The sequence below is a fragment of the Rhinopithecus bieti genome, unplaced genomic scaffold (genome assembly GCF_001698545.2).
Source record: "Rhinopithecus bieti isolate Rb0 unplaced genomic scaffold, ASM169854v2 scaffold_2205, whole genome shotgun sequence".
In the NCBI taxonomy this organism is placed as follows: domain Eukaryota; kingdom Metazoa; phylum Chordata; class Mammalia; order Primates; family Cercopithecidae; genus Rhinopithecus; species Rhinopithecus bieti.
Genome location: NW_016803673.1, coordinates 2,054,627 through 2,075,896, shown reverse-complemented (window position 1 = coordinate 2,075,896; position 21,270 = coordinate 2,054,627). Strand labels below are relative to the sequence as shown.

The 21,270-nt window shown below is 52.8% G+C and overlaps 1 protein-coding gene across 1 annotated transcript in view; it reads right to left on the bottom strand.

Moving 5' to 3' along the window:
* Positions 1-504: 504 nt before the first annotated feature.
* Positions 505-21,270, bottom strand: part of VAV2 (vav guanine nucleotide exchange factor 2) — a 192,278-nt gene continuing 171,512 nt past the window's right edge. The window contains 11 exon segments of the mRNA XM_017848951.1: positions 505-2,716; positions 6,986-7,140; positions 7,973-8,059; positions 8,939-9,062; positions 10,512-10,599; positions 13,853-13,969; positions 14,953-15,005; positions 16,319-16,393; positions 17,661-17,788; positions 18,819-18,840; positions 19,590-19,606. Coding sequence (XP_017704440.1) covers positions 2,669-2,716; positions 6,986-7,140; positions 7,973-8,059; positions 8,939-9,062; positions 10,512-10,599; positions 13,853-13,969; positions 14,953-15,005; positions 16,319-16,393; positions 17,661-17,788; positions 18,819-18,840; positions 19,590-19,606 — 914 coding nt within the window. The 3' untranslated portion in view covers positions 505-2,668.

The window sequence follows — 21,270 nt, the reverse complement described above, 5'->3', positions numbered from 1 at the left end:
CCCTCCTGAGAAGCTGGGACCAGAGATGTGCACCACCATGCCCAACTATTAAAAAAAAAAAGTGTCGTAGAGACAGTGTCTCACTATGTTGCCCTGGCTGGTCTCAACTCCCTGGGCTCAAGCCATCTTCCCACCTCAGCTTCCCACCTCAGCCTACCAAAGTGCTAGAATGACAGATGTGTGCCACTGCACTGAGGCTATTTTTATCTTCAATATACGTGTAAAGAAACAGGGGCTCAGGAGGTACCCAAGTGATGGGGCAGGAATTCCAGTCCCATTTGTATGCCCGATGCCACTTGGAGAATTCCAGGGCACCGCATGGGAAACCCGTGGTGCTATGCCAGCCGGGAGGTGGCCATGGCACCATTACCTCCTTCTCTCTCAGACCCTGCTGAGGTTGGGCCATGCTGAGATCCAAGCAACCCAGTCAGACAGACCCTGCTGGACTTAGGTGGAGGAATCCAGCCATCCCCTCCTCCCCTGGCATGAAAGGCTGACCACTCCTGCAGAAAAGAACTCAGGTTTATTTGCAAGTAAAAACCATGGTCTGAAAAAAACCCATTGGTAAATGTACAGTTTGTGTCCATTTGGGGTTGCCACCAGCGTGGGGGGAGGGGGGCCCAGATCCCTGACCCGCATGCATCGGGCTCCCACATGTTCACAGCTAATCTCAGGCCTCTGCAGTTTAGCCCCCGGCAGAGGACACCCCGTCTCCTGCTGAAAACCATCAGACTTCCCGGCTGCACTCAGCCCTCCAACCCTCCTGCCTTTGTGCAGTGCAAAAACCAAACCAAACCAAATACAAATCTCAAAACAAACAAACACAAAACAAAAAAGTTCACGAAAGGTCAGGGTTCTAAATTATTTTTTCTCAGTGTCCTTTGTGATCATGATGACTTATTTGTCAACAAACTAAAATATACATCATTTTCTTGCTATTATAAAATCTCTTATTATTCACAGATATATAACGGGAGATTTGGATGAAATAATTACAAACTTTTTTCCCCTTAAAAAAACAAACAAGCCAAAAAAACACAACACAACAAAAACCCCAAAACCAAAACACAAGACCTTTCTGACGACAGTCAACACAGGGGCTACTGGCTTCCTCCCCTCCATCCTCGGCGCCTGCTGGGCCGTGGGGCACAAAGTGCTAGGTGTACCCTGACACGCAGGCCCCAGGGTGCTCTCTCCCAGGCCGACTCCTCGCTTCCCCTGCCCTGCCTCCACCTCCCCTCATTTCCCAAGCCTTTGTCGAGGGCCACTCTCATCCTGCCGCTCCCCATCCCCGTGACTCCTCCCACCTCTTCCCTACGCCCCAGAAGCATAAGGCTCAGAGGTCACAAGGCCAAACTCAGAAGAAGCCCGCAGGTCCCCAGCGCCACCCACAGCAGGGATCAGCCTCCCCCACACCCAACCTGGGCCAGGCACCTCCCATAGGCTGTGCAGCTGGCCAGAGGGATAAGGGGCTACAGGAAGCCCAGGTCTCAACAGAGGCTTTGGCAAGGAGCTGGGAGGGAGACACTGCTGCCAGGTAGAGAAACCAGGGTCTGGCTAACCCAGCCGGAGGTCAAAGGCCAGGAGTTGTGGCTGGGGGAGGTAATGGGGTAGAACCACTCCCAAGAGCACTTACTCTGAGTTGCCCAAGGCCCAGTTTGAAGGCTGCAGGGACCCTTGGAAGGAAGCCCTGCCAGGGGCTAGAACCAACCTCTCATGCCAAGGCTGGGCAGACCCTCAGGGACCACCCTGCAGGACAGCAGAGGGGCCTCCTGGAGAAGGACCTGGCAGGGATCTAGAGAGGAGAAATCCCTGTTTTCTTCCCTGCCCATTTCAGGGTTTTTACAAAAGATGTACTGACCTGGCAGCAGGGCCGGGGCCAGGCAAACACCTTCCCGGGACTCCAGAAAGGGTCTCTCAGAGAGAAGGCAGGAAACAGTACCACTGACCAGGGAGCAGGGTTGGAATTTCATCCTCCTAAAGGCTCCTCCCAAGAGAGGGGCCTGCCCTGTGGGGTCTGGGTGTGCCCCTGGCATGGAGGGGAGTGGGGGAGTCAGGGAAGTCTGGGGAGCCAGAGTGGCTGCAGAGGGCCACCGTAGTGCTCTCTCCTCCTGCGCCCTAGCACAGTGGGGCAAGTGGGCCCACAGTGAACAGCCTGGCTCTGGTCCCATCTGCCTCCCGAGGCCTGACACCTCCCCCTGGGAGCAGCAGGAAAAGACAGGCAAGGCTGAGTCCAGGGGCTAAGCAGAGGGGCTGGGGGCAGGTCCCCTCTGCTGTCCCTAGCCCTTCCTGGGACAGCATCTGCTGTTCAAACCTAGGCTCCTGACCGCCATCTCAGTTGGACGGGGGCAGGCGATGGGCTTCCGGCCTCAGCTGCTACCCAGAGCCTGGCTTGCAGTGCTGCTGGTGCCCCCTCCTCTGTGCTCTGGGTGGGGCGAGCCCAGGTTTCCTCTATGTACAATAGCATACCCAGTGATGGGTCGCCAAGGGCAGGCTGACAGTGAAACGGTTCGAGTTTAGGATTCTCAACACCCTTCCCATCCCTGTGGGTAGTGGAAGACTGGGAGGTTGGTATTTCCCCTCTGAGTCACAGAGGAGCTAGAGACAGACTTCAGGGCTGGGGTGACTCTCCCAAGAAAATCTGTGCGTCTTGTCCACGTTCCTGCCGTCACTGGATGCCCTCCTCTTCTACGTACGTTGAAGGAAACCAGCCAATCTGAAAAAGATGGCAGGATCGTGTCTGTGTGTGTGTGTGTGTGTGTGTGTGTGTGTGTGTGTGTAAGCAGGTGTGTGCATGTCTGTGTTGGGGTAGGGGCAAGTAGAGACTCATAAAGATAGGGGGTCCTTGGGAAGTGCAGAGTTCTCCGCAAGGCCTGCAATTCAGAAGCACCTGATGGAACCATTGCCCAGGAATAAAAGGAACCCAGAAAAACACCACCCTTGGCCAATTTAAGATGTTCTGCCCACCCTCCACCTGCCAGTCAGAAAAAAAATAAATTCTCCTGAGGAAAAGAACATCACCCAGAACAGCTACAGTTTTTTTCTTAATACACAAGCTTGGCATTCAGTCAGGACCAAATGACAAAAACCAACAGAAAAAGCAGGCAGTAGAAATTATAACCACAGGTATTGAGGTCATCTGTCAGGGGAGATAAATAACTCTAATTACTGAGCTATTTGGGTTTAAGTAAGTAATCTAACTTTATTTTCTATTTGTCACATCTACTCCTTTTTTCTTCTCTCTTGCCTACTTTTGAATTAACGTATTTTTAATTCTACTTCCCCTGCCCTACATTGGTTTGTTAGTTACATACTTTTTTTCTTAAGTGGTAACCTTACACCAGAGATTCCCTTAAATGAGTACTTTTTTACTATTTCCCAGGCAATGCAAGGAAGGACCTTGCAACTTTTGATTGTATCCATTTTCCTTCCAACTTTTGTGCAAGTGTCATCATGTATCTTAATTCTATATATGTTCAAACCTTAGAAGACATTGTTTTTGTTTTAGGCAGTTGTGCTCGTTTAGATTTACCCCGTGTTTACCTTTCCCAGGGCTCCCCATTTCCTCTTGCATTATTGTATTTCCACCCAAGACCATTTCTCTGCTGGCTGACATCCCCTCTCTTTCATATTTTTTAAAGTTTATCTGCTATTAATGAAGTCTCAGTTTCTGTTGAATCTAAATGGATGAAAAGGCAGATAATTTTACCAGAGAACCTAAATCAGAAGTCAAATAGAAATCCTAGAACTGAAAAATATAATGAATGAAATGAAGAATCCAATAGAGGGATTTAGACAAAGCAGAAGAGAAGATGCATAAACGGTAAGACAGGTCACTAGAAAGTGACTAGATAGAAAACCAGAGAGAAAAAAGGACGAAAAACACATAAAATTGTGGGAATAATATGAGGCCATGGCAAAAAGTTCTAACATCCATGTGAATGAAGTCCGACAAGGAGAAAAGAGAGAAAATGGAACAGACACGCTGTCTGCAGATACTATTCTGGCTGAGAAATTTCCAAAAGTGATGGACATCAAGCCACAGGTTGAAAAAAATCTCTGCAAATCCTAAGCAGAATAAATAAAGAGAAAATCACACCTAGGCATATTACAGTAAAACGAACTCAAAACTTCAAAATGAACTCAAAACAACTCACAGAAAGGAACTAGGTCTCCTTGGAAAAATGACTGATTCCTGGGGGAGAATGAATAAGTACAAGAGAAAAGAAAGTTTTCCTTACAGTAGAATGCCAACTAATATCTATAGATAGTAAAAAAAAAAAAAAAAATCACTATTTTTTCAGCCATAATAGAAATAATAGAACAGATAAAATTCATCAAGGGAAGATAAAACTAGTACATTAAAGTTTGAAGAGGAACAGGACATTTACTTAACTTCAAAGTATTACCCCACACATTTCTTGCTAATGACAGGCAAACTTCACAGTAGAAGAACATAGCAAATATAATCTTAAACACATGATCAAAGTTAATGTCACAAATAATGAGACAAACTGGTATAACTCATCTCCTAACAGGACACTACAGCACTGAGAAAGTGCCAACGTCCCCATTGTGGTGTTCCCCATGCAACCTCAATCTAATCATGAAGAAACGTCAAACCCAAATGGAGAGATATACTATAAAAATAGTTGGCTGAAACGCTTCAAAAACGTACAAGTCATGTAAGGCAGAGAAAGGCTGAGGAATATTTTAGATTAAAGAGAGTTAAGGATCACAGCAGTTCATGATCCCGGATTGGATCCAGGACCAGGAGAAAAGAGCTAGAGAAGACATGATTGGGATGACTGGTAAGATTTGAATCGGGACAGTGGATTAGATAATTGTATTATATCAAAGGGGAATGTCCTTGGTCTTAGGAAATACTTAGGGGTAAAGAAATACGATTTCTGCAATTTACTCTCTAATGAGTTAGAGAGAAATAGACACACACACACACACACACACACACACACATACAGTGCAAATGATAAAGCAAAGGGGGCAAAACATTCACAACTGGTAAATCTGGGCAGGTTACTCTCACTTTTAAGAGGAAATTTTGAAATTTTATGTTTGAAATTTTGTTTCAAAATTATAAGTTACAAACATTTTACAATGTGAATATTTAAAAAGAAAGTGAAATAAGGATGATTTTAGATTCAACAGAAACTGAGACTTCATTAATAGCAGATAAACTTTAAAAAATATGAAAGAGAGGGGATGTCAGCCAGCAGAGAAATGGTCTTGGGTGGAAATACAATAATGCAAGAGGAAATGGGGAGCCCTGGGAAAGGTAAACACGGGGTAAATCTAAATGAGCACAACTGCCTAAAACAAAAACAATGTCTTCTAAGGTTTGAACATATATAGAATTAAGATACATGATGACACTTGCACAAAAGTTGGAAGGAAAATGGATACAATCAAAAGTTGCAAGGTCCTTCCTTGCATTGCCTGGGAAATAGTAAAAAAGTACTCATTTAAGGGAATCTCTGGTGTAAGGTTACCACTTAAGAAAAAAAGTATGTAACTAACAAACCAACGTAGGGCAGGGGAAGTAGAATTAAAAATACGTTAATTCAAAAGTAGGCAAGAGAGAAGAAAAAAGGAGTAGATGTGACAAATAGAAAATAAAGTTAGATTACTTACTTAAACCCAAATAGCTCAGTAATTACACTAAATGTAAATGGACTACACATGCCTATTAAAAGTCAAAGACTGTCAGATCAGACTGGCTTCCCCAACTATTTATAAGAGACCCATTTTAAATATAAGGAAAAAGACAAGTTTAAGTAGTATGAGAGAAAATAATATGCCACACAAAGCGCTAATCCCAAGAAAGCTGGTGTCACTACAACAGCAGATAAAGGAGATTACAGCAAGAATAACGGCCAGAGAAAAGAAGAGATGTTTCATAATGATAACAGGGTCAAATTGACAGGAATTATCCAGTAATACTCAAACTAGTTGTTCTAAAACTGAATGCTGTATAGAAAATACCTGGATCTGGGAAAGGGCCCAGGTATGTGTTTATTATATTACAGGTTCAGGCACTTTTAATGCCAATCACACAAGGACCACTTTGAGAACAAGTGGTCCCAGCCCCCTAGGTGGGCTACCTACGCCTCAGTACCCTTGACACTTCTGCAAGGCAGTTGGGTAAAAACTGGATCAAACTTGAGCGCCTCCAAGGGGCAGACTGCCTGATAGGTGAAGGCAGAGCGGCTCCTGCCACTGGACAATGGAAGGGACAGCACTGGGAGCCAAGGTTAACTGGCCCTCTGCAGCCCCATGCACTTGCCCTGTGCACCTGCAGCTCAAAGAGGAAGCTGGGCATTTTCTAATTGGTGGCACACGGAACTCTGGTGCTTGGATGGATACGTACTGAGAGACATGGGTCAAAGCTAGAGGTAGAGATGGGGTGTTGGGATAAAGAGGCCATGGACTTATGCAGAATCTTAGGGTGCCCGGGGTGCTCTTAAGCCCACCTGGCACTTGGGAAAATGTGAAGGGATGGAGGTGGGTAGGGACACAATGTGTCCTACTGTCTCACCAGGGCATAGATGGGGCCTTAGAGAATGGCAGGAGGAGCCCAGAAAGGACACCGTGTCCTCCTCAGTCCTGTGACCTCCCTTCCTGCAAACAGAGCTTGGGGACTTACAAGTAATTTGAAGAGTGCAGCTGTGAGGGCAGCCCAGAATAAAAATGGAACAGGGTGGAGGGTCCTAGGAGCTTGGATCCAGATCAGACCTCTGTAGCCAATTCCTGGGCTATGAGACCTTGGGTTCGTGGTAAACATCTGGAGCCTCAGTTTCCCCTGTGAACGCCAGCCTTCTGGGCTGCTGTGAGGATGAAGGAGATTGCAGAGGGTGCCTGGGACAGGGCCAGGGATGTGGACATAGCTGTGGTGCTAGTCTGCCTGAGTCACCAGGTGGGGGCTGCAGCGAGGCCAGCCCCGCACCCTCAGGGTAAGGCCACTCACCCGTCCATTGGTCTCGCCCTTCCACCAGCCCTGGTCCCCGCCGATGCGGCTGTAGATCCTCACCACGTCACCCTCCCGCAGCGAAAGCTCTCTCATGTCTCGGGCGGCAAAGTTGTACCTGGCCACAGCCGTGCCAATGACGCGGGGCGTGAACACTGTGGAGAAAGATGGGCGGCATCACACGGCGGCAGTAGGGGCCCAACCAGGGATCGAGGAGGCCCTTGGGCCAAGCTGCGTCTCTCCCCTGGTGCCCAGCACCTTGCTCTGTACCCAGAGAGGAAGGATGTCAAGCATCCAGGCTCTGGAGGGACACACTGGCCTCCAATCCCAGGCCCTCTTGCCCCCTGGGTCTGGGGACACAGCACATCCAAGTCCCTGCAATGAGGATGTTCTCAGGGACACGAGCAGGTGCCCAGGCTTTGACCATCATCATTCCAGAGGTCCCCCAATTCCAGAGCCCAAATCCAACCAGCAACCCAGGGGAACCAGCTTGGCCCAGACACAGAATCCTGATAGACAGGTGACATGACCATGGCTGAGGGTGAAACACACACAGCTGCTGGGAAGGGACTTTGACTCTGGCAGCTGAAAGCCATGAGGTCAGGGCTGACTAAAACCCCCACCTCCCTGCACCCAAGTCCCACAGCGCCTCCTCGTGGCCACCTGTTTTCTGTTACCAGAGGCAAAGCTCTTGATGAACAAGGAGGAATGACAGTGGACGGGGCTGGGGAAGTGGCCATCAGGGTGGGCGTGTCCACAGGGGGTGGGTGGTGACGAGGGTGGGACCAAGCCTGACGTGTCCTCAGGTGCCTGCAGCAGCCTCTGCCCAGGCTCCCCAGCCCCTTCCTCCCCGCCACCCTGCGCCAGACTGCGGACAACTGTGGCCATGTCAGGCAGGGCTGTGGGGCCAGCGGGCAGCTCCGTGCTGGGTCTCCCAAGGCAGCTGCCACAGGCCTGGTCCCCCCACGCCCTGGGGAGCAGCGGTACCTGACCAGAAGGGAGCGGAGGGGCCCTGAGAAGCAAAGCTGAGGCCCTGAGGACCGAGAAAAGAAAAGTTGTAGGAAGCACAGGAAGCTGCAAAGAGGCGAGAGAGAACGTGAGGCGGGCAGCAGGGCATCCATGCACAGTCACGGTGGGCACAGCTACAGGCTGGGGGGCATGGGGCGGGGCAGGCCCTTTGGCAGGAAAGGCCCTATAGGGGGCAAAGGAGGCAGGGGGCAGCGTGGGTTGTCAAGCCCCACCCAGGCACAGGCGCCGCTCAGCCACACCTGAGCTACCCCTGGAGCCAATCTCTGCACCTGCGTCCTCGAGAGCAAATGGGGACCACCTCCTCTCATGCCCTCGTCTGGCACACAGCAGGTGCTCATTAAGCCCAGCTGTTCCTTTCCTGTCCAGCTCGGCCTGTGTGGGACCCATGGCCCTGCAGGTCCCTGCGGGCTGGAGGATATAGGGTGACTCTGGACAGAGTCCTGAGCGGGAAGCCGCATGCTCTGGGCCTGCCCCTGCCCCTGATTCCACGTGGCCTTCCCTGTTCTGGGTTGAGGAGTCCAATCTGCAAACAGGCTGCCCCTCACAGAGGAGGCCCAGGGGCTGGGCACAGACAGGGATCTGGGAATGGGTGGGCCTGCCCTTTTCTCTCCCACCAGTGATAGCTCCATGCACAGGGGTCTCTGCCTGGACCTGGCCCCTCCAACCCCCACTGGTCTCTGGATGAGGGAGCCAAGACAGAGCAGCAATTCTGAGCAGGTGCAGAGCCCCGCCTGTCACGTGGCCCAGGAGATGCCACACGATAGCATCTGTGACAGCTGGGGGCGCAGGCGGGGGGCCGGGGCTATGTTCCCAAGGGTGGGACTCCTGGCCTGGGTACGTGAGGGCAGGATCTGGGTCCTGAGAAATGGGCTAGGGCAGACCCCTCTGAGGAGTGCTGGTGTGCTGGCTGGGCTGGGGCGTTACCTGGGGACCGGCTGGAGGCCCTGGAGGCCGAGCGTTCCCGGGACTTGTAGGGGTACTTGAGTGTGGTGTCCAGCTGCTTGAAGCTCTCCTTGAGTGAGTGGCACTGGTAGTACTCCACCAACTCCTGCAGGGCATACACGCTCACTGACAGCTGCCACCTCCAGAAGTCCTCCCGCAGTGACCTGGCCTCCCTCTCCCACCTCCTGGTTCATGTGGGGGAGACTAGCTTCCTGGACTCCTCAGAACTCCCCACTTCCCCCCCAGCCCATGGTGGGTGGTCAGTACCTCGAAGGTACCAGCAACTCCCCCAAAAACTTTCTAGAAAAAATAATCTGCAAAAGATGCCGAAAGACGGACCAGCACGGATGCTGATTGCCAACAGCTTTTATAATGGAAAAACGGAAACTCTGTATCCAGCACTTGGGGCAAGCTTCTAGAAATAACAGGATCTCCAAGTGACAGAGAGCCATGCGGCCATCAGTCAGGGAAAGATTCATTGATGGTCAGTGTGTGTGGCCTTGAAAAGTCCACTAACAATCAGCTGGGGTATTGCCAGCATTATTATGTATATAATATAAAGCACACCTAAGCTGCGTGTAGCGAGGTCCTGAGGACTCACTGAGGTGCAAACACTCGTTTCCACTTTTGTTTTTTCTGGAGGTGGGGATGGGATATTATGGATTTTTTTTTTTTTTTTTTTTTGAGACGGAGTCTCACTCTGTCACCCAGGCTGAAGTGCGGTGGTGCGATCTCGGCTCACTGCAACCTCCACCTCCTGGGTTCAAACAATTCTCGTGCCTCAGCTTCCCAAGTAGTGGGGACTACAAGCATGTGCCACCATGCCCGGCTAATTTTTGTATTACATGGGGTTTTGCAATGTTGGCCAGGCTGGTCTCGAACTCCTGACCTCAAGTGATTCACTCACCTCGGCCTCCCAAAGTGCTGGGATTATAGGCATAGGCCACCACGCCCAGCCGGAGATTATGGATTTCTGCCTGACCTTGTGCTTTTCTGTGGCCACAGTGGGGAAGTTAAGAGCTTGGGGGCCTCTAGTCCGGAGTTCTCAAAATATACAACTTTTGTAATTAAGAAAAGAAAATGTAGGCATAACTTTAAAATCATTTCAAGGACTATGCCTCTAACTGCATTCCGGCTGGGACGGAGGGTGGGGGTGAGTCAGGGAAGGAGTTGTTTGAAGCCATACATGTATAACGAGGCTACCCAGCCAGGCCCCAGCTGGAAGCCCCACTGGGCGTCAGTTTCTGCTCTCGCAGGAGGATGGGCACGAAAGGAATCTGGGGATGCTGGTGGCCTGGGCTGTCCTCACCCCACCCCTGCACTGTCCACCAGGGTCAACCACCTTGCCCAGGCTTTGGGGGTCAGAAGTCCCAATTCAGGAGGCTGTGACACAGCTCCAGCTGTCCGAGTGCCTTAAAAACTAGTTCCCTAAACCTTTCCCACACTGGAAAGAATCAATCCTCACAGGAAACATGGCCACTTGCTCAGGGCCGGGAGGAAACACCTGTTCCCTGTGGCTGGGGATGGGAGCCGGCTGGAGCCGCGAGTCACCTACCAGGAGGCTGTCGAATTTCTTGGCTTCTGTGATGTGGATCCAGTTGTCCTTCTCCACCACCTTGATGTGCTTCACTTCATCGTTGAACCTGGGCAAACACATGGCCCCGGTGGTCACTGCATGAGGGCCACGTGGCACCGGCCCCCTCGGCAGCCAGGCTCATTCTGTGTTTGCTGCAGCAAAGCCCCTCGTCCCCAGCCCCTAGGGCCACTCCCTGTCAGCTCTGTCCTACCCCAGCCCTTCGGGCTACCTGCTTGCCTGCCCTCCTTGCTCATTTGGGGCCCAGAATCCCTGGCTGCTCAACTCCCCGCCTCTCCTGGCCTCCAGCCCTGCTAAGGCCTCCTGTCCTGGGCTTCTGCTCATTTGCTTTTCGGCACCAGGAGCCTCTCCTCCTCCCTGTGGAGCAGCTGGGCCCAGGCCTGACATCTCCTGACATCCTTCCCTGCATGTCCACTTGGCTAGCCAGGCCTCGGGCCTGCTTCTCAGAGGTGCCAAGCACAAGCCTGTCTGGGCCTCAGCACCGGCTGCTGCCCCTGCCAGACACTCACCTCCTTCTGTTCTCAAGGCCCCTTTATGTTCTCAGGTCTCAATTCAAATGTGACCTTACAGAGCAGCCCCCATACCCCTCCCCTGAATGCCACCCACCCCCTTGCCAGACACAGACATTACAAGAAAACTACAGCCCAATGTCCCTAATGACTATGGAGGCAGAAATCCTTAGCAAGCAGTTGGCAAACCACATCTCTCTCCCATACCGTCAGGCGGTGTTTAACCACAGAGACCTGTTCTGAGAGATGCAGGCAGGCACTTCTATCACTGTACGAACACCACGGAGTGCACTTATATAAGCCTGGATGGCAGAGCCTACTGCACACCCCACACCTAGGCTGGATGGCAGAGCCTACTACTGCACACCCCACACCTAGGCTGGATGGCAGAGCCTACTGCACACCCCACACCTAGGCTGGACAGCAGAGCCTACTGCACACCCCACACCTAGGCTGGATGGCAGAGCCTACTGCACACCCCACACCTAGGCTGGACAGCAGAGCCTACTGCACACTCCACACCTAGGCTGGATAGCAGAGCCTACTGCACACCCACACCTAGGCTGGATGGCAGAGCCTACTGCACACCCCACACCTAGGCTGGACAGCAGAGCCTACTGCACACTCCACACCTAGGCTGGATGGCAGAGCCTACTGCACACCCCACACCTAGGCTGGATGACACAGTCTATTGCTCCCAAGCTAACAGACCTACTGAATACCATAGGCAGTTGTAACATGAGGTCAGCATAGAAAAGGTATGGTAAAAACACAGTAGAAAAGATTAAAAAAAAAAAAGGACAGCTGTATGGGGCGCTTATCAAGACTGGAGCTTGCAGGACTGGAAGTTGCTCTGGGTGAGCTGGAGAGTGGTGAGTGAATGTGAAGCCCTAGGACATTGCTGTGCACCACTGTAGACTTTATCAACGCTGGACACTGAGGCTACACTACATTTATTTTTAAAATGTTCTTTCTGGCTGGGTGCAATGGCTCACGCCTGAAATCCCAGCACTCAGGGAGGCCGAGATGGGTGGATCACGAGGTCAGGCAATCAAGACCATCCTGGCAAACACGGTGAAACCCCACCTCTACTAAAAATACAAAAATTAGCCAGGCGTGGTGGTGGGCGCCTGTAGTCCCAGCTACACTGGCGGCTGAGGCAGGAGAATGGCGTGAACCCGGGAGGCGGAGCTTGCAGTGAGTGGAGATCGCGCCACTGCACTCCAGCCTGGGCAACAGAGTGAGACTCCGTCTCAAAATAAATAAATAAATAAAAAATAAATAAATAAATAAAATGTTCTTTCTTCAATCATAAATTAACCTTAGCTTACTGTCACTCTTTTACTTTACAAACTTTCTAATTTTGTTAACTTTTGACTCTTGGGTAATAATACTTAGCTTAAAACACAAATATATTGTACAGCTGTACAAAAATATTTTATTTCTTTGTATCCTTATTCTATAAGCTTTCTTCTGTTTTTTTTCTTTGTTGTTGTTGTTTTTACTCCTATGATAACAATGCCTTCTTCTGGAATGTCTACTGAAGGACTTGCCTGAGGCTGTTTTACAATTAAGTATTTTTTTGATGAGTAGAAGGAGTACGCTCTAAAAGAAAAAGTATTGTATAGTGAATCCATAAACCAATAACACAGTCAGGTATTACAATGATCACATACTATGTATGTGCAGAATTGTTTCTGCTATGCTTCTATATGACTGGCAGCACTGTAGGTTTGTTCACAACAGCATAACCACACTCACATGAGTAATGGGCTGATCTGTGATGTTACCAGGCCATGGGAACTTTTCAGCTCCATTATAATCTTATGAGACCACCATTACATATGGGGTCCCTCACAGACTGGAATGTCATTATGCGGCCCATGACTGTATTTATCTATATAAACCAGACACATAGCAAGGACTCCACACCACAACCAAGTGGGACATTCCAGGAATGCAAGGTTGGTTTAACATCTGGAAATCAGCTAATGTAATAAACAGTTGTTAAACAAATGGTGGCCTGGCTGCCTGGTCCTCTGTGAGGCCTACATAAAGCACCCATCTTGTTTCTCCCTGGATTTAATGTGTACCATGAGTGTGTGTGACCCACCTCCAGCTCCCAGTCGGCAAGGCCCATCTTAGCCTCCTGCAGGCCAGGCATACAGAAGGCTTTCTGAGAATTTTCTTTCAGGTGAGCAATGTCCCACCAGCTCAGTGCTTGGTGGGCTCCAGCCCATCAGGGTCTGTCTCTTGCAGAGTTAACTACAGCCCCAGGGAGAGGACATAGGGCAAGAGGAGGCAGCTCCCAGGGAGAGGGCATAGGGCAAGAGGATGCCCAGACTGTGCCAAAGCTGCAAGGCAGCAGTAGTCACAGGAGACACGCTCCTAGGCCCCTGGCTGCCTCAGAGCAGTGTGACAGGTCCACTGTCTCAACCTGTGGGGCTGCTGGGAAATCCCTGAGCTCACACAGCATTTCACCCACCCACTTGTACCTGAGCTTATCTTGTTCCTATAACCCAGAAATGTCCAACCTAGCCCACAGGGCAGCCAGGAGTGATGTAAACTTGGACCATCTGTGCATGCCACACAGGGCTTCAGGCCCTGCCCAGCACACCTGTAGAGACCCCCTGAGTCCTCAGCACCACTTTCATCTCAATAATGTCCTCACTTGGGCAACAGATGACATGTCCACCCCAACCCCACAAGCTCAGGATGTGGAGAGGACAGTGGTCTCCACTTCAGAACGGCACTGGGGGAATGGGTCTCCTCGAGCCCAGAGCCACCACTTACTTGATGCTTATTGCAAAGCGCTCAGCCTCAGCAGGCCGCTCCCTGATTAGGTAGGTCCCGCTGGCGTGGGACTTGAGCAGGTTGTCCGTCTGCTGCCTCTCCATGTTACCTGCAAACCTACAGGAGGGGGCCAGGAGGAAACGAGACACAGTGAGGACAGCGTCTGAGGGGCGCCCAGCCCTCCGTGCGTGGCAGGCCACATGAAGTACTCTGCAGTCCTCATCTGAGAGCTCACCTCCTAATGAACCCAAGAGAACAGGCTGGGTCCCTATGAGTGGGGCACCACTGTGGGTGGGGTCTGGCATCTGACCCTGCCTACAGTGGGATACAGTGAGGCTCAGGACGGATCTTGAGAGGGGTGAAAGAGAGGGGTGACTGTGGCCGCCAGCCAGTCCCATGCGCTGTCTTCTGCTCTACAGACCCCGAGGGCCTGCCAGAGGAGTACAGAGTATTCAGTAGATCCAATTTCCTTCCTAAAATATATTTTCACTATTTCAAAAGCAGTAAAGGCGTAACTGCTTATGTGGATTTTTTTGGTAACACCTTGGAGATGGCCAACATCTATGCCAGTTGAATTTTGAACAGACTTTGAAACGAAGCTCTTCCTGCCACCTGTACGTCTGGGGGGCATTGAAGCCCACCCTGGGAAGACAAGACGAGTGCCCTCCCAGAATCTGCTGCCACGCTGTCAGGAGAGTTGGGACTTGTGTGATTTCAAACAGCCTCACTGTTCCCATCAAGCAACTGTATTAAGTCAGTAAGTGGATTACACCTGTGACCTTAAATATACCACTTTTACATAGTGCACATAAAATTTTAAAAGGGTTTCATTCCCTGAAATATCTGAGCCAGCTGAGCTGTTTTAGAGAGGGTTAACAGCCACCTACAGGAGGGGGACTCCCCCAGGCTCCTGGCAAGGATAGGCCAGGAGGGAGAAGGCATTTGGGAGCCACTGGGCTCAGTGCCCTGGAGACAGCAAGAGGCAGCCTGGGGCCTCCACCCTGCCGGGCCACTCACAGGCATCACCTAGACCCGGCGGGCATGCCTCCATAACAAAGAGGCCACCAGATGCCCACATACGCAGCTCACAATCCACTCACCAGGGGTATGCAGTGTAGTCGATCTCCCGGGATGGCGGCCGGCTGATGGGTGGCTGGTGGCAAAGCACAAGAGTGTTAACGTCCCCTCAGGGCCACCCAGAGAGCAGGGCTCAGAGGGGGTCGCTGTCGGTGACCTAACCCCCAGGCCCAGCATTGGCTGCCCTGGATGGGACCATCTGTGGACTTAGCCCCAGTGCTCCTGGCCTGGGAGGTGCCCAAGGGCAGTGGCCGGGACAACCTCATCTCTGGGTAGATGCCCCACAGGTCTGATGGAACAGATGCTGGCATAGCCACCAGCTAACACTGAGATGGTCCCCTGGGAGGGCAAGGACCGAACGTGGGGGGAGTTCTCAGCCAGTGGACGTGAGCACACCCACAGCCAAAGCTCCCTGCTCCAGAGGTCCCGAAGCCCTGGGGTGGGGGTCTGGTGGTGGCCACACTCAGGTGGGTGCTGCCGCTCCAGTGAGCAGGTAGGGCTCCTTCCCTAGCTACAGCCCCCGACCCTGGCCTCACTGGGCCACAGGCTGGGCACAGTCTCAGAGACTACCTCTTCCCTCGCACCCTATTCACCATGCAGATGGGATAACTGAGGCCTGGGGAAGGGAAGGGACCTGCCCCAGGCCACCTAGTGAGTTCGTGACCCTTGTCCTCCCCGGTGCCTGGTCCCCTTGGTCATCCAAAGCACCCTAAGTGCTGAGCACTTGCCCTTTCAGCAGAGGTGGCACAAAGGCTGACAGGACCGGGGCTGGGGTGGGGGGCACCGGGGCTGCCACACTGGGGTTGGGCACCCACCCCCTGCACCTTCAGAGGTTTCACACTTTCACTCTGACCTGTCCTTTTGGGGGTGGAGGTGGGGTAACTCATTTTACTCAAGGCTGACTGCTGCCTTTCGTCACACAGCTGAGAATTTGCTCCATACCCCTGAGATGAAAGCAATACCATATTGCCTTTGTTTTAAATAGCATAAAGTCTAGCTTTGAATCCATATGGTTGAGAGGAGCCTTTTTTTTCTTCTAAGGCTGCATAATAGTCCAAGAGAACTTATAGAGTCCCCGAAATCTGGTGAAAGGCAGCTGGCTGGTCTTCATCCCATTACAGCTGTTGCAGAGATGCCCGTTTTGGTGTTCTAAAACCACAACGAGATGCCACCCGATGGGCTGAGCCCTTTACACACAGGAGAGAGTGCAGCCCCGCAGCCCCCACCCATCTTCTCTCTGGGCTCCGGCTCCAGGAAGCAGCTCACAGCAGCCTAAATTTAGCAAGGACGTCCCGAAGAAGCCAAAAATGTCCACGTGAGAAGACAGCTCCCAGGACCCTCAGCACCCAGGCCACTGTGCTCCGGAAGCTTCTGTGGGAAAGGACTCACCCTTCCATCCACAGGGCAGGGCTTCACAGATGAGCTGGGGAAATACCCTGACTTCCTGGTTTGCACCAGACGACCCTGGCAGAGGAAACAGATGGTTAGGACAAGGGGGCTGAGCCTGGCCTATGGGAGTGTGGGGCCATTGAGATGGACTCAATCCCGGTCCTGGAGGGCGGCAGAGCCAATATCTTCCTTCCTGACCTCAGCTGACCTGGGAGCCAGTTAAGGCAGGGAGGTGCCGGGCGTCCCACCCTAGACATGAGAGCACTAAGGCCTGGCAAATCGGCAAAGCACCTCTGCAAGGCCCTCCAAGAAGCTGGCAGTCCTGTTCCTACCCAGGGAGGGACAGAGCAGGACTGAGACTCTGCACAGCACAGATGGCCTTTTGCGCCCTCTGAACCTCCTGTTACATGAATGTAGGGTCTGGGACAAGAAATTCATCACCGAGTATGGACTGAGAATGACCATGACAAAATGACCACAGCATCATTGTAACCTGAACATTAATACACGTTCGGCTCTAACGTCAGCTCCCACGGGAGGCTGCCTTGCTGGGCTAAGTGCCATCAAGGTCCTGTGGTGCTCTGCTGACCTGCGGGTCTTGGGGCTCCCTTGAGCACTGGGGCTTGGTAGAGGGGCCCAGGAGCAGGTGTCTGAGTCCTTGGCTCAGACGTCCCAGTGCCAGCATGCTCAAGGACGTGGGGTCTCAGTGTGTCAGGAGGAAGGCAAATGCTCCCAGAACCCTTTACAACCCAGCCATCGGCTGAAGGTGGGAATGAACACCCACAGAGGTCTCCACTCTGCGCACCTTGGAAACAGAGCAGCACATTCCTGGCTCAAAACCATAAACCACATCACGATGACGCCATCTGTGCCCACCTGGGGAAGGAGTGAACCTGCCCACTCACCCCATGATCTCGTGAAGGTTGCTGACCTGAACTGAGGTAGGTGTGGGGAGGAGGGTGGGCATGGCATGGCCAGGGCAGAAGTCTGAGGAGGGCCTATGGGACACAACAGAGGCAGGAAGGACAGGGGCCAATGGAGAAAGGCTTGGGTGCCAGGGCAGGAGGGCCTCTCCCGGGAAGGGATGCTGCATCCCCTACCATGTGAAAGCAAACACCCGGGGGAAGACCAGGTTAAGGTTCCCAAGAACGCATGCCATGGTGCAGAACGGGGGCACTGAGGCAGGAGAGGCCTTGCTAGCCACCCTGTGCCTCCTCCTCCCTGGTGATCTCTCGCCCCTCTGCCTCTGCCTGGGGATGTGCAGGACTTTATGCTTCTGCCCCAGGGAACAGGCAGGAGCCGGAGCTGGGGACCCTCGACCCTCCCAGGCCCCAGGACCCACCTCCCACCACGGAGACTCAGGGTCACCCCTCAGCAGCTCAAGCACGTCGCCCGTCTGGAAGGTCAGCACAGGCTTCCCAGGAGGGGCTGGGTTGCCATGGTAATTCTGCATGGCCACCATCTTGGGACCTGCAAAGGACAGGACAGCTCACTCGGTGACTCAGCAGCTCGCTCGGTGACTGACTTGGCCCCAGCCCGCAGCCCACCCCATCACCGAGCTCGGCCTCCCCCGGCACACACAGCCCTGTGCCTGCATCTCCCCTCCCTAAATCCTTCCCATAAGCCTCGTGTCTTTTTGATAAATATCATAAGCAAATTATTGATGCAATAAACAGACTCAGGGGTCATCACGGAACAGCAACTTATTTTCAGATGGCACTTCGTGCTTTCTTCCAACACCCTTGAGATCTGTGGCCCACAGGCAGCTGTGCGGGGCAGAAGACGAGGGATCCCTCGTGACAGAGACGGGCGATGGGTCAGCAGGCTCAGCACCTTGCCCAAGGCCACAGAGCTCAAAGAGGAGCTCTGGGCCTGAAATGGGGATCCTGACTGTGCCCCCAGGGAATCTGGAGGCTGCTCTTAGACAAGCCTTGCTCCGACCCAGCCCTGCCTGTAGCTCTCAAAGAGCCCACATGTCTCCCAGCCCAGTTCCTGCCTGGTCCCAGCAGTAGCAGTGTTTTTCATCTTTTGTCTTCTGCTAATGAGGGTGAGGCTGTACTGAGCACTGCCTGGACTGCACTCAAGTTTGCAGATAACACGATGCTTTCTACGCTGTGTCTAAAAGCATGTTTCCATTAAGCAACCCACGGCAAGGCAGGAAGGGGATGGAGGACGTAGTGGGAAGACGGCAGCACCTTTTGGTCTCAAGTCTCTGGCTGCAGCTCAGTGCCCCTCCCTGGGCAGAAGGCCCTTGCCCCTCTGCAGGCTGGGTCCTGTCCCCACAGCCTGTTGCTGCCTTATCAGAAACAGAGCCAACTCCCAAGGAGGTGCCACGGAGGCCAGAGAGGCAGGAGGGAGGGGCCCCAGGCGGCGGCATCCAGGAGCCTGGAGCAGCTGGTGGCTGGGCAGACCCGGCCATCACCACACCTGGGCCTTGGCTCAGCTCCCAGGTGACGGCTGACATGGGTGACAGCAGAGGGCCCAAGACCAGATGACTCACCTGGTCCTGCTCCGGAGGCGTCCTGTGAGGACAAGGACAGAACACAGTGATGAGAGAAAGCTGCTCCTTGACTGTGGCCAATGCACTGACCCACCCCCTCCTCCCTGTCCCCACTTGTTCCCAGATAGAGGGATCAAGGCAGGAGCAGGGGAGGAGAGGGACACTATGTGACTCCCACCCTGGCAATATACTCCACCTCTGTGCACCTCCATTCCTGAAGGTCTGTGCCCTTCCCTCTCCCACTCCTTACCACGAGCCCCCACCTCCTCCAGGAAGCCTGCCCTGACCACCTGCTCTGAGCCTGAGCTTTGTGGTCTCCATCTAGGACACACAATGCCAAATACAACGAAGTTTCCCTCCTCCATGAAGGCTGGTTCATGTGGACCTCATAGCTCAAGGGGTACATGAAGCCCCCAAAGTGATTCCATCCCCACATCAGCTAAAGAGAGGGCTCTGAGCCAACCGGGGGACTCAGGGACAGGAGGGCTGGCGCGCAGGACCCAGAGCTGTACCCACAGCTGCGAGCAGCCAGTGGGCAAGGGAATGGTAGGGGGGGCAGCTGGGATAGGAAGACACTGCTGGGGCCCCTAGGAGGACTCTACTGACACCCACCAAGGAAAGCAGAGGCCTCTTGTGACTGAAAGTGGCTCATCCAAGCCGGTGTGGCTCCAGGAGTGGTGAGAGGCAGACAATTGGGTATTTCTGGCTCTGGGCACACAGGGCTGTGGCGGGGGCGGGAGCAGAGGGAGGGGAAACAGTTTGCGGACTTACCAGATCTGCAGGAGAAGCTGGAAAGGAAGCAGGTCCGGTGTTAGAGGGGAGGCCACCGATGCCAAGGCCCCGTGCGGCTCTCACTCACACCGACCCAAGCCTCTGGGACAAGCTGAAGATGGTTAGTGAGCCAAGCTACAAAGTGGTCTGTTTTGGACATGGATCATGGACACGCAGGTCCAAAGTCATGGCTGTGAAAGCCTCTTGGTTACTTCTGGCAGCAAATTCTGAGCTCTGGCTTTAGGGGGCCCATGGGAGAACTCGGACCGGATAATAGACCTAAGCTGGCGAAAAGGTTGTCCCGCCTGGGCCACCTCTTTTGAATGGCAGCAGCTGCCTGGATCACTGGGTGGTACCTGGCATGCAATGGGGAGATTTCCACAATCGCTTAGTGATGCCTGCTGGGGCAAGTGATGAGGAGGTACTGGTACGCATGCTACCCGCTTGCCGTCCTCAGCTCAGACACCCAGGTGCCAACATGCTCAAGGACACAAGACCTCAGCGTGTCAGGAGAGCCAATGTTCCCAAGACGCTTTAGGGCCCAGCCATCTGGCAAGCTGGCTGCCACCCACCACCAGAGGAGGCAAGGAGCCCAACAGCTTACACACATGGCTAACGTGACCTCCACCCCACCCAGCACTCACAGTGCAGACAGCCCTGGACAGACAGGTATCCATAGACACCAGAGAACAGGTTCCAGCTTAGTGGGCAGGGGTCAGGGGAACCAGCTGGACAGCAGCTATGACTGTGCCTGATGAAGGCTTCCCACAGGAAAGGCTCTCAGGAGAGGCCAGTATCTCTCTGGGACATCTCGGCCCCCATGGGCAGCAAACAGCTAAACCAACCTGGGCACAGCCCAGAGGTGAAAGCTACAATGGTCAAAGGAACACTGCCCAGAGCCAAACCACAGAGCAAAGGTAGAAGCCTGGACCAGAGGGAAGGCAGCTTGGACATTCTTAAGGGAAAATGGCTACAAGTGGCAAGGACAGTGTCCCCCGGCAGAGGGATGAGGAGGGGGGCAAGGACACAGGGGAGTCCCAGGTCCCTGAGAATGGAGCTGGTGCCAGCCAGGGCACTGCCAGGACATGGGAGAATGCAGACAGCAACGCTGGCTTCCAAAAGACCTGCAGTTGCCTCTCTGGTGGAACCCTAACTACACATACTAGGAAAAACTGAAAACCGTACAGAGGTGGGGTGGGCGGGCGCGCACGTCCGCAGAAAGCAGGACAGTGCCCTGGGCCTCGTGGCAGCTGGGGATAGCAGGAGTAGTTTTCCTCTCCTCCTTTACACTTCTCTACATTTTCCAAATTTTCTATGGAAAATCAGTAATTAATAATCAGGGGCAAAACAGAAAATCACAGAAAAGAAAACTTGGCAGGAAATATACCAAAATCCTGCCTTTCATTATTTCTAAGTAAGTTCACGGGTGATGCTTTTCTTTAAAATTTCATTTCTTTTTTTCTTTTCTCCAAATTTTGGTAAGTAAATGTATTACTTTTAGAATCAGAAAAAGAAAAAAAAGGTTCTAAGTGGCTGCAGCCCGTCGTCTGGGAGAGGGACATGCGGCCACAAGAGGGCAGTATTGATGGACACAGCTGAAAAGCCGTGTTCAGCCCACAGGCTGCCTGCAGAATCCTCCAGTACTAACTCCAGGGGCTGCAGGATCCTGCGCACAGCTGGG